Source organism: Leucopleurus acutus, assembly GCF_964270905.1.
Source record: "Leucopleurus acutus genome assembly, chromosome: 7".
NCBI lineage: Eukaryota > Metazoa > Chordata > Mammalia > Artiodactyla > Delphinidae > Leucopleurus > Leucopleurus acutus.
Window position 1 is genome coordinate 104734711 of NC_139150.1, and position 16000 is coordinate 104750710.

The window sequence follows — 16000 nt, forward strand, 5'->3', positions numbered from 1 at the left end:
AGTGCGGACTGCCCGGTTGTTCCTGGGGAGGGTGGGCTGCCTCTCTAGGCAAGAGTCCCCTCAGCAGGGGCCCTGAGACGTCTCCTCCCGCCCTCAGCCGTATGCATGTGGGAAATCCTGAGCTTTGGGAAGCAGCCCTTCTTCTGGCTGGAGAACAAGGATGTCATCGGGGTGCTCGAGAAGGGGGACCGGCTGCCCAAGCCTGACCTCTGCCCACCTGTTCTCTACACCCTCATGACCCGCTGCTGGGACTACGACCCCAGTGAGCGGCCCCGCTTCACTGAGCTCGTGTGCAGCCTCAGGTGAGCAAGGAGGCCGGAGGGGGCTGCAGGCCCAGGGCCCCTGAAGAGCAGGTCTCCTCTTCAATAGCGCTTACAGGTTTACGACATCCTTCCTTAAACAAGATGCAGCCGGCGTCCTGGTCCCTTCCGAGGGAGGAGGGAACTCAGGCTCAGCTGGTGACTCAGTGCCCAAGGCATGGCAGGTGGGGCTGGGACTTGCCCTGGGACCGCCCCCACCTCATCCCACCCCCTGGCCAGCACAGCGCCATGTGTCCAAGTGGAGTTAGCCCATCCTCCCAGTGGAGGAGGCCTTACAGAGGCTCAGTGCTGTGTCAAAGGCAGGAGGCTGAAGCCGAGTTCACTGTCAGATATGAACTCAGAGACACAGAGTGGGGTCAGCCGCACCATCTCTGCATCTCTTAACCGCGAGCACAGGGCGTTGCTCCTAGTATGTGCCCAGAAAATATATTTTAGGTTTGAATTCAAAGGCTGCATCAGACTTTCACTGCAGTGCCTGTGCTCTTTGCTGAGGTTTGGGGTGCATCTTACAGGCAACCAGCCTGGGCACGGGACCTTCTTCCCTGGCAGCACCCCTGTGCCTTTCCTCTGCCTCTGATTGTTCCCGCCAGACAGCAGGGAAAGGAGTGATTTTTGGCTGTGAAGACAGTGACAGGCATCCCCTGTCCCTTCTGAATGAAGCACTGGTGGCCTGAGGGTCTGATCCTTCTCAGGTGCCCAAGAGCCATTACCCCCGGGTGCTGGGAGGTCCTTGGTGAAGGTTGCTGTTGGAGAGCCTTTTAGAGGGTAGTCCTGTTGCCTTGGTGGCCCACCTGCCACCAGTGCCCCCTTGGGTGGTCTGACTTCTTTTGTCATCCTTTAGGGCAAGGGTCAGCAAACTTTTTCTACAAAAGGTCAGACAATAAATACTTGTGGTTTCGCAAGCTATACAGTCTGTTGAAACTACTCAACTCTGCCGTAGCTTGGAAGCAACCGAAGACGATACATAAAATGAATGAGTGTAGCTGGGTTTCAGTGACACGTTACTTGTGGACACTGAAATTGGAATTTCATGTAATTTTGACATGTCCTAAAATATTTTTCTTTTAATTTTTTTGAATCATTCAAACATGTGAAAACCATACTTAGTTTAAAGCTACACAAAAATAGGTAGGGGACCATATTTGGCCTTGTGGGCCTAGTTTGCTGGCTCCTACATTAGGGAACCTAGTGTTTAATTAATGTTAAATACTGCAACTTTAAACACTGTTGTCAACATGTGGGCATTTTTTTCGGAGAAAGAAAATAGCCCCCAGAAACTGCCTTGGGGGGAGGAGCCGCAGGGGGAGGCTGGGAACCCCAGGTCCAGGCAATGGGAGATATGCTGCTTTTGTTTGCAGGCAGGGCTGCAACACAGTCTGCAAGACCTCCAGCTTAGAAGGCCTCTCTGTCCCTGACTCTCTCTTCATTGACGCTCCTGATTAATTCTAGACTCATCTGTTGGTCCCTTATAAGGGAGATTTGAGAAGCCAAAGGGTTCCGGGAGAAAAGTGTTTGAAAGACGTAACTTGAGGGGGTCAGAAGCTCTGGGGTCACGGGGTCTTCATTCATTCTGGAGGCTTGAGACACATGGGGAGCCTCTCAGATGACCCTGATGACCCCAGGACACCTCCCTCAGGGCCCAGCCTGGTGGTCCTCCACTGGAGCTAAGAAAGGATTTCATGAGGGCTTCCAATCTTTGGGGGTAGGAAGAACCCTCTTAATGTTGAATTTTGAGAACTCTTCCATGTAACATACACTTTTAGAATCCACTGATCGACAGAATGCAGTAAGCCGTATAATGATTTTTTTTATTGCACACAATATAATGCATATACATCTGAAAACACAATACCAAATATTACATATTTAGTAGTACTGTTAAAAATTATTAAAGAAGACAATTTAAGTGATACAGACAAACTATTTAACACTCCATGAAGTGGCAGTCTCCGTGCCCAAGGGCCAGAGTGCAAAATGGGGTGGAAGTCAGGACCCTTTTATAAGATAAAGAATAAGGAAGAGAAAAATAGAGGATGAATAGAGAACAGGAAGTACGTATAAAGCCCAGAGCTGGTTTGGCATTTGGGTTGGCCAACTGGGTGGTACTTTGTTTCTGGTCAAGCAGAGCATTTAGAGGGACACGAAAGTTATCTGCATTTTGGCTTGCTGGTGTGACCCCCTGGGCAGTAGCGGCTCCATCCTGGGCTTAGACATTTATTTCAACAGCACATAATACTTGTCTACAGACAGTGCTTGGTACACGTGTCAACATGTGGATTCACGGACCCCCTGTAATTATTCGAGTCCTCTGAGGTCTGTGATTCCCAGGTTGGGAACCACCGGATTGGGTTAAAAAGGCAAGAAGCATGCACTTAGCTAATCTGGGAGGGAATCCACCACCCTTTCCCATTAGCACACACCAGGAATGCATGGGTGGGAGGTTTAATGAAAAATAGGAGACGTAGAGCACGGGCCTCTGTCATGAGGTTGTCTGGGACATCAGAAATCTATACAGGTGATCAGTGCCAGTAGGAGGGACAGGAGGGCAAGAGGTATGGGGACATGGGCAGGAGACACACTCGCACTGTCCGGTTGGGCTAGGACTCGTTCTCCGAGGACCTTTCCCCACCCTGGACCCATTCCGTGATCTTCCCAGCCTCGGTGAGGGGGGCTGCAGCATCTGTACTGCAGCCTGTCTCCGAGGGGTCTCCCCAGTGCATTCTGCAGAGGACATGGGAATGGGATCCGGACTGTGGTGGAGCACAGAGAGGAGCCCCCAGTAGCATTTTTGACCCTGTTTCTCTCTCCTTATCTGACCTGACTCCCCGGCAGTGACATTTATCAGATGGAGAAGGACGTCGCCATAGAGCAGGAGAGGAACGCTCGCTACCGACCTCCCAAAATCTTGGAGCCCACGGCCTTCCAGGAACCCCCACCCAAGGTGAGCCAAGCCCTGGCCTCACTGGCCCCGTGAATCACAGCAGAGCCGGGCCCCTGTGCGGCCCCTCCTAGGCCTCGCTGCGTAACTCCCCTCACAGCGTAGGTAGGATCGCACCCTATGGTCCTCTCAGCCCTTCGACCCAACCACCCATCAGCACATCGGCAGGTGGAATCTGAGACAGCAAGAGAGCAGGCACCTTGTGGGACGGCTGCAGCAGGGGATCACCCTGGAAATGTTTCCCTTGAGAGACCGGAGCACTTTTCCTTTTCGTGTTTTTACCCTTGAGGGTACATGATGGGGAGCATCCTTGGGTCCCTGAGGTGCAGCCTCCCATGTCCGTGGCATCTCTGGGCACAGGAGCCAGTGCCCCGCTGCCCCGCTGTTAGGTGGGTGGGTTGCGAGGGACCGTGCCTGTAGTAGTCAGCTCGGGGTGCCATACGAAGCACCACAGACTGGGCGGCTTAGAAAACAGACAGCGCGGAGTCTGGGAAGTCCAAGGCCAAGGTGCTGGCGGATTCCCGTCTGGTGAGGGCTCTCTTCCTGCCTGGCAGATGGCCACCTTCTCGCAGGTCCTCACACAGTGAGGAGAGTGAGCTCTGGTGTCTATTATTATCATTGTTGTTGTTGTTGTTGTTATTAGGACACTAATCCCAGCATAGGGGCCCTACCCTTGTTACGTCATCTGACCCTGATTACCTCCCAAAGGCCCCACCTCCAAATACCTTCACACTGGGGGTTAGGACTTCAGCATATGAGAGGGGAGGGAGGGGCGACACTTGGTCCATAACAAATCCCTATGGATGCAGGGCCTTTTTCACTGTCCCCCTTGCCTGCTGTCAGGCCCAGCTCAGCTTTCATCCCCTCCGTGAAGCTGCCGTGAGTGCCGGAGCCTTCCATGACCTCCCTCTGGGTGTCTGTGGCTCTTGAGTACTCATTTGGCAGGCACTCCCACCTCCCTGGAGGCTACACACAGGGATCAGTAACCCCTCCGATTAGCAGTAGCCCCCAGGAGGGCAGAGAGGCTGGCCTCTTTGTACCCTCCCATCACTCAGTAGTAACAGATGCGCAGTTAGTGGACGCATATGATTTTAATGATAACTTTGTTCCTCATCTTCTTCATCCTGAACGAGCCCGACCTGTTTCCTACCTGATATTCCCCTTGGTGAGCTGTGCTCACTCAAGGAGAGAGACAGGGACTGTCTCATTTCTGTGTTCTCTCTCCAGCCCAGCCGGCCCAAGTACAGACCCCCTCCACAAACCAACCTTCTGGCACCCAAGCTGCAATTCCAGGTAAACATGTAACCAGAGGGCTGGGGCGGTTCAGGGCCATTCCTCATCTCGGTCCTTCCTGAAATTCCGTCCTCGTGCCTTAGAGGAGCAGTAGTCACCTGTTCGGGCAATGGAGACGGCCTACATTGGCTCTTCTCGGGTACCCAGAAAAGAATTAACATACCCTTTACGATGTTTAAACATACCCTTTTGTGATGTTTAAAATAGTGGGGTTTTTTTAAGGTGTGTATTATATATACACATACCTGTGGGTTAATCATATCTGTCAAATCTGTAACATGATGATGGAATATAACTCCTTTCTGAAGAGTCCTGAAGGAGGAGACGTACTCAGTAGGTCAGTAACACACATGGACCCATGGTATGCACCACGTCACAGGGAGGGCTGTTGGATGGAAGAGAGACCACCGTGTCTGTGCTGACTTCTAGCCGAGAGCCGTGTATGTCGCTCCGCCGTGTCTCCCAAACGGGGCCAATGAAATGCCCATACCTTGTTCTTTATTAGCTCCTGGAGAGCGAGTCCTGTTTCTCCCATGGAGCTCTTGTATCGTTTCTTTGTGCTCGTGTTTGTAGCAGCTAATTGTCCACCTTCTTGCCTTGTCCCTGTGCCTGGTGCTTCTTTGCTTCTCCTGAATAGGTCCCTGAGGGTCTGTGTGCCAGCTCGCCCACGCTCACCAGCCCTATGGAGTATCCATCTCCCGTAAACTCTCTGCACACCCCACCTCTCCACCGGCACAATGTCTTCAAGCGCCACAGCATGCGGGTAAGAGGGCTCTGCATGCTGGGTCCCAGCCAGGACCGAAGAGACTGCTAGAGGGAGGTACCTGGGATACCGGGAACCGCACATCCTGGGGCTCAGGAGGTGCCCTCCATGTACCAGTCAGGCCACTGAGGTGCTCTGTGACTCCCTCTCCTCTGCAAGCACATCAGAGTTAAGGGGCCAAGCCAGGTGCTGCTCTTGAGGACGCCAGCTGGACCCAGACCTGCCCCATCCCTACTCTGGCACTGTGGCGAAGGATGTAAAATCTGCCCCCCCTCCTTCCGCCCTGGCGATAGTGTGAAAGCTCATGGGAAGAGGGCAGTCAAGCCTGATGGTGCCAGAAAAGGGAAAGATCCTGGAGGTTCCGCCCTGCTCTGCCCTTCCTGTCTGATTGTTGTGGTTGTTCAATCTCTCCTCAGTCAGAGGAAAGGCTTCCTTGTGGCTGCCACTCCTGCTGCTTTGGAAAAGTTGCTGCTGTACGAGAAGGAGCTTGGGGGCTCGTTTTGGGCTAAGCCACACCCTCCCCAGTCACCTCTTTATTTTCAGCTGCCAATGAGGCCCTGAGTATTTTGTGGACTAGCTTCTAATTGTCTTGTTAAAACAAACAAACAAAAAAAAGCACCTCTGCCTGTCCACTTGTAACTTGTCCTCACCCATCTTCTCCTTCAGTACAAATGGTCCCCGTGGTCAGTTGCCATGAACACTTGATAAATTTTACTAAACGGAGTCTTGATATGTGACATAACAGACTAAAACCCTTATTATTTTAGCTCTAACTCCATTACCATGCATGATATTTCAGGCTCACCATATAAGACTCTAAAAATTGAGGGGAAACTACATTTCTATTATAATACATTTACAAAATGTGGGAAAGTATGTTGAGATATCCTATGCCGTTATTCTTAATTTAGTAAAACTTTGAAATGATTAAGATAACTTTGAATTCTAGGCACTGAGATCTTAGTGGAATCAATATCCCCCTGACCTAGCTCATTTTTCTCTTTTACATTAATTTAACCAATTTATATCTTAGCATATACTTAACGACAATAAAACTGCATTTTTAAGCATGCACTATCATTTAGGCAGTGTTCAATTCCTCCACTCTCCTGCCCTTGACTCTTTATTCATAATTAATTGCGTTTTAGTGAGATTGGCTTTAAAATGCATCCCTTCAGTAAGAAGGTATTTTGTACATTTGAGGGATGGCACTGCGTTTGTCTAATCCCTGACTCACCGTAAGGACTTTGTTCAGTTCCGTAAAGACAGACTGTGCGGCAGGAAAAGAAGACCTTTTCTGTCAGGGGTTTAGAAGTACTTGCCACAAGGCAAGTCTGCCTAAAATAACATAATGAGCATTTCTTAAAATAAGCAAAAAAAAAAAAAAGTTAAAAACATAAACTCCATTTCATGGTATACATCAGAAACATCGAGAAAGCCTCTTCCAGGCAGAATGCTGAAAAGGTATAACAGGCTCCCTGCAAAGCATTTGAAAGCATTTAACAAAAATCAGAGATTTCTGTTCCCACAAAAACAATTTTTCTACTGACTAACTCTATTGCCTGACTCATCTGAGAATCTGTGGGATTCCATACCAGCGTCAGGATGGCAGCAATCTCCCTCTTGAAGACCTCACAATTGAGGTTGAAAATAATAATAGAATTCAATAAACAGCACCTTTTTAAAGGGACACTTCGCTGGGCTCTGTCCTAGGTTCTGAAGGGGGAACTGCTTTCAGTGAGCTTACCATCAGCCAGAAGGAACGGGGCAGGTGCATACTTGCCTGAAATGCAAACCACAAAGCTGTGAGTGGCACATAGAGGTACAGCGAAAGTGCAGTGGGAGCTCAGAGGGAAAAACAACTCTTTCCGGCTTCTTTTCTGCAGCCGGGCCTCAGTGGATGGGGAAGATTCGGAGGGGAAAATACTGGGATGCAGGGGATGAAAGAGGCAGAGCATTGGTTGGAGCCAAGGTTGAGTGATGGGAAACCATAGGATGAGTGCAGGAGCTGTTTTTCTAGAACAAGGCAGGTGCGTGTGGAGGTGGAAATAAGACTGGCAGGACGGGGGGTAGCCAATTTATAAAAGGTGTCAAAGCTTATCAGAGTCGTCTTAAAACACCACAAGGACCTGATTTCTCTTAAAAATGACCAGCAATGTAAGCATTCATTGCCTGATAAGAACACCTGAGGTATACCAGTAAGCCCTGAAGAGGTCCAATTTAAAATAATAATAATAATTTGCTCCTTGAGTGTTATGAGACAACTGGAAGACATAGGAGCACACCTACCGACGCATGTTAAAATATTTGGTAAGGTGGTGATCAGGCCTGGCGCATGCTAGACATTTGAGCGGTAGGAATCTTCTTTTGGCAATTACAAAACTACATAGTGTTTTCCTGAGTCTGGCAACTCCTTCTACTGGTATTTACTCTAGTCTTCCTCAGTCCGTACATTTTTCTTATACCTGGAGATTCCTAACTCTATCTTCAGAATGTTTGACACTTAGTTTCTATTTGTCGCTATTTGTCACTAGCCTACGGTAGACATGCCATTGTGTTTGCAGGTGTTGGCGTTTAACTGAGGATATTTACAGCCTTAAAATCCCCTCATTTGGGGGCATCAACTGTTGTGAAGTAAATCTTATTTATTTTTATCAATTCTATGGTTATGAAATACTCTTATGTTCTGAAATTTGTTTTACTAAAATAAGATCTAACTCAGTAGCTCTCAACTCCAAGGGGACATTTGGTGACATCTGGAGACATTTTTCTTAAACAACTGGGGAGGTGCTGTAGGCGTCTAGTGGGTGGAGTTGCTGTAAGCATCCTACAGGGTATAGGAAATCTTCCCCCCGAGAGTGAATTATCTGTCCCCAATGTTAATTGTGCTGAGGTTGAGAAACCCCGTTCTACTATTGGTTACTTGGACCCATGAGAACAGGGACACTGCATATTTAACCATCACTGCCCTCCCAGCACCCAACTCCATCCCTGCCATATAGTAGCTGCTTAATAAACAGTTACTGAATAGAGTAACAAACAAAGAATATTTCAGCAAGAAAATAAACTTAGGATGAGAAGTATTGTTAGAAACTGAGAGCAGTAATTGTAGCTGAACAAGCCTAGGAGAAACATACCAGTGTAACTATTTTCAAACTGTGTGTTATATCCAAGTGTGTTTTAGAGACTTTGGTGGGATAAGCTTTTTTAGAGGCTTGGCAGAGACTATGCCTTGCTAAAGTAGAGTGAGAATAATTTTTAGCATTTTATGTAAGTGACTTGTGTGTAAACTGGCCAGTTCAAAGGAAAGGATCTGAGTGGCTTGCCACCCTGAATGTCATGGAAAGGTCACATGCCCCTGGCAAAGGCTGCCCCAGGATATATGCAATCTAAAGAATGCCAATAACGCTCCTATGTCCAGGAGACCCAAGTAATCTTGTGCAGCAGAAAAAATGCAAGCCAGTTTAAAGGGACTGAGAAGATATTTATATAAATGAACCCTGGGGAAGATTGAGGGAAGAGAACTAATAGGAAAACATGCAACACCTTCTGTTTAAGAAATAGCAGGTAGAACTATGAATAGATCCAAAGCCCCACAAATGAGTTAAAACAGGGTTAGATTAATAAAGGTACGGAGAGGGCTTCCCTGGTGGCGCAGTGGTTGAGAGTCCGCCTGCCAATGCAGGGGACGCGGGTTCGTGCCCCGGTCCGGGGGGATCCCACGTGCTGCGGAGCGGCTGGGCCCGTTAGCCATGGCCGCTGAGCCTGCGCGTCCGGAGCCTGTGCTCCGCAACGGGAGAGGCCACAGCAGTGAGAGGCCCGCGTACCGCAAAATAAATAAATAAAAATAAAATAAAAAATAAAGCTAGGAAGAGGAAGCATTTATTGCGTATCTATAGATCCTTATTTCTTTAAATTGTGTTCTTCACTTTATCTCTTAGCTCATGCATTTGTTTTAACCTTTGGTTAAATAACCCAAGCTACTTTCTTAATAAAGAGTATGTTGTAATAAACAGGCCTGATCAGATGGGTGCGTGCTGTCCCTCCTCCTCTCGGGTCCCACCCCACTGTGGACAGCTTTGGGGGAAAAGACACCACTGCTCCTCGAAGCTTCCAGACCCGCCACCGCAGTCTTAGGTGGCCATAAGGTCCCAAGGCTTCCCAGAGGGCTGGCTTTGCATTTCCAACTGTACTAAGTGACCGTAGCCATGACAAATGCCAACTGAGAAAATACTATTAGGACAGTTATTTGAAAATAAAATGGTAGTGACAGATCACGTGATCGTTTGAAAACAATGCCTGTTAAACTATGTGCGCTTGGGTTCGGCATTTCACTGACACACAGGCATGTATTTGCGGCTGATGGACCCACAAATAACTGTCTGCATAGATGGCTGCAGATTTAAAGACAACTTTACAAGAAAAAAGCAGCCGGTGAGGCCAAGGCGTGTGGCTCCCACAAAGCTCTCCAGAGGGTTGTCCCTCCTGGGTGTGGGGACTGGACTTACTGTGTCCTCTCCTGTCTCCCTGCTGTCCTCCCAGGAGGAGGACTTCATCCGACCCAGCAGCCGAGAGGAGGCCCAGCAGCTGTGGGAGGCCGAGAGGGTCAGGATGCGGCAGCTCCAGGAGAAGCAGCAGAAGCAGATGGTGGAAGATTACCAGTGGCTGAGGCAGGAGGAGCGATCCCTGGTGAGCGGCCGCTGAGCCCCGGGGCAGGAAGGGACGCATTCCCTGCGGTGCTGCTGGGCACGTTCTGATAACTGTGCTCCCCTGGGAGAGATGTCCAGGCCGCCGTGTCACTTGTGTCCCCTTTCGCCTCCCCAGCTGGCTAGAGTGAGCGCTCTCCATGCATCCTTGGGGGTTTTAGTTCTAGAATCCTAAGTCCTCTGCTTTGGTTTCCTCCTCTGCAGGACCCCATGGTTTACATGAATGACAAGTCCCCGTTGGTAAGTCACCGCGAGAGGTCTCTGCCTTACGGGGAAGGCCTGGGAGGGCCTGGCAGTCAGCGGGGGGACCCTGGCTCCAGGCCTGCCCATCTCTTCCTTTCTGCCTCTCACCTCGGGAGCACGTCTTTCCCCTTCACTCTGATCTCCACAGGCTCCTTCCCTGAGCTCACACTCGAGCTGCACCCTTAGCGCCGCCTTCCTTGGCCACAGGGCCCCCAGGTCACTTGCGGTCAGGAGGTCCCCAGGTCCTCCTAGAGCTAAGATCTCTAAATCTCTAAATGGACACCTGGGGGTGGGGAACAGGCCAAGGAGGGACGTGGGTGGTCCCAGGGCCGCATCAGTGACCTGTTCTCTTTCCTTCCTTCCAGACCCCAGAGAAGGAGGTCGGCTACAGTAAGTGTGAGCGCCCTTCCTCTTGGCGGGAGTTTCCTCTTGACATCTTGTGAGCAGCCGCCACCCCTGCCCAGGGCAGAGAGCGGCCAAGGGAGTGTGTTTGCAATTGGAAGAAACGTCTGCCCTGTCTGAGCTCAGAGTGTGCAGAGAAGCGCGGTTTGGGAGTTGATATCCACCACCTCCCACCCTCCGCCCCACCCCATCCCCCTCCGTCTGCCGCCTGTTCCCAGCTCTCTGGGTGGCTGCGTTTATTTGGAGGAGTTGGTGATCCTATCTCCCACCCACACCCGTCTCTCCCAGGTGACTGCTCCTCCCCAGGCCCCAGGGACCGAAGAGAGAAAGAGGGCAGGGCCCACGGAGCCCGCAGGGTCTTTCCTGGAGCCTAAAGGCCCTGTGCTGCAGGCTGGCCGGGTGGAGCTGGCAGTGAGCCAGGCTCTTCATCACCATGGGGTGGGGGGACTGATGACTGTGATGATGGTGACAAGCACTGGCCCAAGGTGCTGAAAAATGTCAACTCGTTTAATCCCACAGCAGTCCTTCCTATATTACAGGTAAAATTTCTTACGATGCCCATTTTACAAAGGACATGAAACAGGCACAGGAAGGTCAAGTGACTTACCCACAGTGATTAGCAGAGCTAACGATTAGTGATTAGCAGAGCTCAGATCTGCTCAGATTTGAGCCCAGGCAGTAGTCTGGCTCCTGCAGGGTCCCTTGTGAGCGAACCGTCCCATTTGACAGAAGACAGTTAAGGGCCTGGGACTGTCAGTAAGTTGCCCCAGGTCACCCAGCTCCCTGGTGGCAGAGGTGAGAGTGGACCCAGGTCTTTCGACGTCTACTTCAGGCAGCTACACAGGGCTTGTGTGTGCCTTTGCTCATCAGAGTGGGGAGGAAATAGCATGCTGCTTCTACCAGTTCACTTACTTGACCCCACCCACCCCGAATGGTCAAAGCAGACAAGAGGGAAAAGCCTCGCAAATCTACTGCACAGCAGCTGTTGCACCTGGGCGGGGCTCCACGGACACCTGCTGCCTGCAGAGTGGGCTTCTCCCTCATGACTGTCAAGGTCAGGGTGTCAGGGCCCAGGGTGCAGCAGCCCCGAGGCTGGAACAGCCCCTGCCATCACTCCATCTCTGCGTGACTTTGGCTTTTTCTGTCTTTGAAATCCCTGACTACAGAGGACCAGGGAGGCCAGAGGTTCTTTTCCCCGCCATGGTCCTGGGATTCGGGTTTCATTTCCCCGGGTCTCCTCGTAGTAGTGGAGAGGGGCTTTGCTGGGTTAGCAGCAGGTACGAAGGGAGGAGTCGGGGTGCTGAGAACACCCTGCGCTCATTGTCCCCCCTCCCCCCTTGCAGCGGAGTTCACGGGCCCCCCAGAGAAGCCACCGAGGCTGGGCGTGCAGGTAGGTGCTGGCTCTGCTGAAGCTGGCCTTGTCTAAGGCCACACAGCTAATTCATAAAAAAGCAAAGGGAAGGCCAGTGCCCCGTCTCCCGTGGCCCCTCCCTGACCTGGAGGAAAGCTCACTGGTCCAGCCCGAGGAGCAGGGGGTGTGGCCCGCCTCCCTTTCTCCAGCCGCGCTTGGGCTCCCGGCACCCACGTGGCTGTGGGGCCCATGCTGGTTGCTTCACTCTGGAACAGCGGTTCTCAGCCTTGGTTACCCGTTAGAATCCTCTGACAAGCTTTGAAACCACGTGGCCCCCAGGCCCAGGGGATGGTTCAGTTGGTCTGGTGTGAGGCCGGCCAGCAGTATGTTTTTAAGACTCCCCGGCAGACTCTAATGTGAGAACCACTGCCCTGGAAGCAGAAGGGAGGGAGGCACCCCCAGGACAGGGCACTACTATTTCGGAGAAGAGGCTTCAGCAGTTGGGCTGACGCCTGAGTGGGCAGTGCCTGCCCAGGAAAGAATGGCTCGTGTGCCCCTGACTCGCCGCCCTCCCCTTGGGCCCTCTGCTTCTCTTCCCCCGACCCACACAGTCCATCCAGCCCACAGCCAACCTGGACCGGACCCACGACCTGGTGTACCTCAACGTCATGGAGCTGGTGCGGGCTGTGCTGGACCTCAAGAATGAGCTCTGCCAGCTGCCCCCCGAGGGCTACGTGGTGGTGGTGAAGGTGAGAGGCAGGGCGGAGCCGTGGCCTGGGGAGGCGGGCTGCTCAGCCCTGGAAGGAAGGGGGAGGGGCCGACCATCCCAGGCTGCCGGCTAGGTGCCTCTCCCAGGAAGACCCCCATTAGAGCCAGGTGGTCAAAGGGACTCTAGTCCCAGGTACCCTCGGCAGGCAGGCACCATCCCAGGAGGGCTCTTCCCCAGGGAGACGTGGCTTTCTCAAAAGAAGCCAAGCTGACGGTCGCCCCGCCCCTTTCTCTCCCAGAACGTGGGCCTGACGCTGCGGAAGCTCATCGCGAGTGTGGACGACCTCCTGCCGTCCTTGCCGTCGTCTTCGCGGACAGAGGTGAGTGTCCTTGTGCCAGTCGGTGACATCAGCTGTCACATGCCCCCTTCACCTGCCCCAGCTGTGTTTCACACAGGAGACTCAGAAGGGCCACCTGGGGCAGCCTCCTCTCTGCTGGGAGCCGCCAGCGGATGGCTCTGCACGGCATATCTGGGAAGGTACCACAAGGGGGCCGAGTTGGCACCCGGGGACCCGGCCGGCTAACTAGGGTGAATTTCCTAGTTTAGGTCTCAGATGGTTGTGATGACTTCTTATTGCGTGAGGACATGCAAAGGATGACACACCCTTCTTTTTACCGCCCCCTGTGATTCTTTGTCTAGTACCCTCCATACTAAGGTCAAGGTGAGTGTGTCACAGAAATAGCCGTTAAGGTTTCTTCAATTGATCATTTAATCGATTTTCTCTATTTAAGTGAGAAACAATCACTGAAAACCAAAATGGGAGTGTTGGTGCTCTAACTTGAGATGGTCCCAGTGGTAGGCAGAGTGATGCCCCCCTAAGATGTCTACATCCTCAGAACCTGTGACTACGTGACCTTACATGACAAAAGAGACTTTGCAGATGGGATTAAGTGAAGAATCTTGAGACTATCCGTGTGGGTCCAATGTAGTCACAAGGGTCCTTGTAAGAGGGAGGTGGAAGCAGAGGTCTTATGAGTCAGAGAAGGAGATTGATGATAGAAGCAGAGGTTGGAATGATGCCACTGCTGGAAGGATCCGCAAGCCAAGGAAGGCAGCAGCCTTTCAAGGCGGCAAAAGGCAGGGAACAGATTCTCCCCTTGAGCCTGCGGAAGGAACGCAGCCCAGCCGTCACCTTGACATTAGCCCCATGGGACCCATTGCAGACTTCTGACCTCCAGAACTGTAAGAGAATAAACCTGCGTTGTTTTAAGCCACGGCGTTTGCGGTAATTTGTTACCGCAGAACTGGAGACTGAGGCTGTGCCTCTGAACGTGTGTTGGTTTTCTGTCTGGAAACCAGCCACAGGCTCCAGCAGAACACCGCACCCCCTGCCAGGCTGTAGCTTTCCATCCACCATCTCCCGGTGGTCAGCAATGTGACACAGGCGACCACTGCAGCCCACCACTGTCCCCACTGTGACCACGCATAGGGCAGGAGGGTCTGGGCATTTCCCGCGCCCCCTCTGGGTGGCAGCAAGAACCCAGAGGAGCCCCCGTCCGGCTTGAGAGTGGCAGTCATTCATTTCACTTGGTAAATATCTCTTGAGCACCAAGTATATGTTCAGCAGTGCACTAGGCATGGGGATATGGTAGTAAATAAAACCCTACAGCCCAAACAGCTGTCGCTGATCTCTTGATTTGATGGTACACAGTTAACCAATGAGTGAATGCACTTGACCCCTGACCATTCACCCACGTCGGGCCAGCACGAGGGTATGAGGGCACAAGGGGAGGGTCTCTGGGGCTGGATCGGAGGGAGCTGGCGTAGGCGGGCTGGGGCCTGGGGTGCCTGCAGTGTCTGTTCTTGCCGACCTGGCCCCCAGCCCGCACTGGCCTTGGATTCAGCCCAAGCCTGGGTCAGACCCACCCCCCAGAGAACGTCCGACTTCCTGGGCCAGCGCCAGGTGGACTCCCGTGTGGCTTCCCCATCCTCCCGGCCTGCACGTCGCGGCCCCTCAGGGTCCCAGCCCCTCCCATGTGCTCTTCCTACAGATCGAGGGGACCCAGAAACTGCTCAACAAGGACCTGGCGGAGCTCATCAATAAGATGCGACTGGCGCAGCAAAACGCCGTGACCTCCCTGAGTGAGGAGTGCAAACGGCAGATGCTCACCGCCTCCCACACGCTGGCTGTGGATGCCAAGAACCTGCTGGACGCCGTGGACCAGGCCAAGGTTCTGGCCAACCTGGCCCAGCCGCTAGCAGAGTGAAGAGGGCAACGCCTCCCGCCTGCGTCTCCGCCCCCGCCCGCCGTGTCCCTCCCTGTCCCGGCCCCTGCCTGACCTTCGGTCCTATGGGTCCCCCCGGGGGGGGGGGGGGCAGGCGAGGAGAGTCCTCCTTCCCCTGCCATTTTGCACGTCCCCTCTCCCCACCCCGCCCCCAGACTGTGCTGCTCAGGCCGCAGCTGGACAGAGGTGACTCAGGGCTGCAGACGGCAGGGGGTGACAAAGAGGGCTCAGAGGGAGCGTGGCTGCTGTCCGCCAGCCACTGCTGCCTGGCCTGAGGGGGCCACGCTGGGGCCCCTTGCGGCCACGATGGCTTTACGCGTCCCGTGAAGGGCGGGCTGACTGGGGAACCAAGCTCTTCTCTTTCCTCCCCCGCCCACGGAGCCCCGCCCACGGAGCCCCGCCCCACGCCGTGCACAGAGGGAGGGCCCGGGAGGGGCTCTCTCTGGGGAGGTGGGCGGCTGGTGCCAAGAAGGATGGACCTGGCTTTCTTGTACAGTGTATAGTGGAATTTATTTAATGTGAGTTTGGTCTGGACTGACAGCCGTATGTGCCCCTGAGGGGAGACCTGGGACAGTCCAGGGACAAGCTACTGGGAGTCGGGACACAGGAGGCTGTGTTGTCCACACGCCAAGAGGGGAGAAGGGGAGAGACGAGGCCAAACTGGACCCGCATTCCTCGCCCCCTTTCCGTTCTTCCCTCCCTGGCCCCTTCCTTCTCTTTTCTTTCTTGTCTTCTCTCCCCCTTTCTCAACCACTCCCTCCCTCCCGTTCTTGTGTTTGTGCAAAACACTCTTTTACCTTCTTTCTATTTGACTTGTGGAGGAATTAAAATTGTACCATTTGCTTTGTGGTTTGATTGTTTTGTTTGTTTGACCTTCGGGGCGGGTAACGATGACCTTGGGCCTCGGCCCTGGAAGGAATCGATTGTGCTTACTTTGGGCGAAGATCAAAGGCTGAAGCCAGGGCTCAACCCCCCCGGGGCTGGCGGAGG

General features: G+C 52.8%; 1 protein-coding gene across 1 annotated transcript in view; it reads left to right on the top strand.

Moving 5' to 3' along the window:
* The window catches only part of PTK2B (protein tyrosine kinase 2 beta), a 127042-nt gene extending 111060 nt beyond the window's left edge, over positions 1–15982 (top strand). Inside the window, exons 21-31 of the mRNA XM_082842216.1 lie at positions 98–302; positions 3153–3261; positions 4486–4551; positions 5189–5314; positions 9857–10003; positions 10225–10260; positions 10629–10653; positions 12009–12055; positions 12628–12765; positions 13024–13104; positions 14777–15982. Coding sequence (XP_082698342.1) covers positions 98–302; positions 3153–3261; positions 4486–4551; positions 5189–5314; positions 9857–10003; positions 10225–10260; positions 10629–10653; positions 12009–12055; positions 12628–12765; positions 13024–13104; positions 14777–14992 — 1196 coding nt within the window. The 3' untranslated portion in view covers positions 14993–15982. The remainder of the gene's footprint in view (positions 1–97; positions 303–3152; positions 3262–4485; positions 4552–5188; positions 5315–9856; positions 10004–10224; positions 10261–10628; positions 10654–12008; positions 12056–12627; positions 12766–13023; positions 13105–14776) is intronic.
* Positions 15983–16000: the final 18 nt, after the last annotated feature.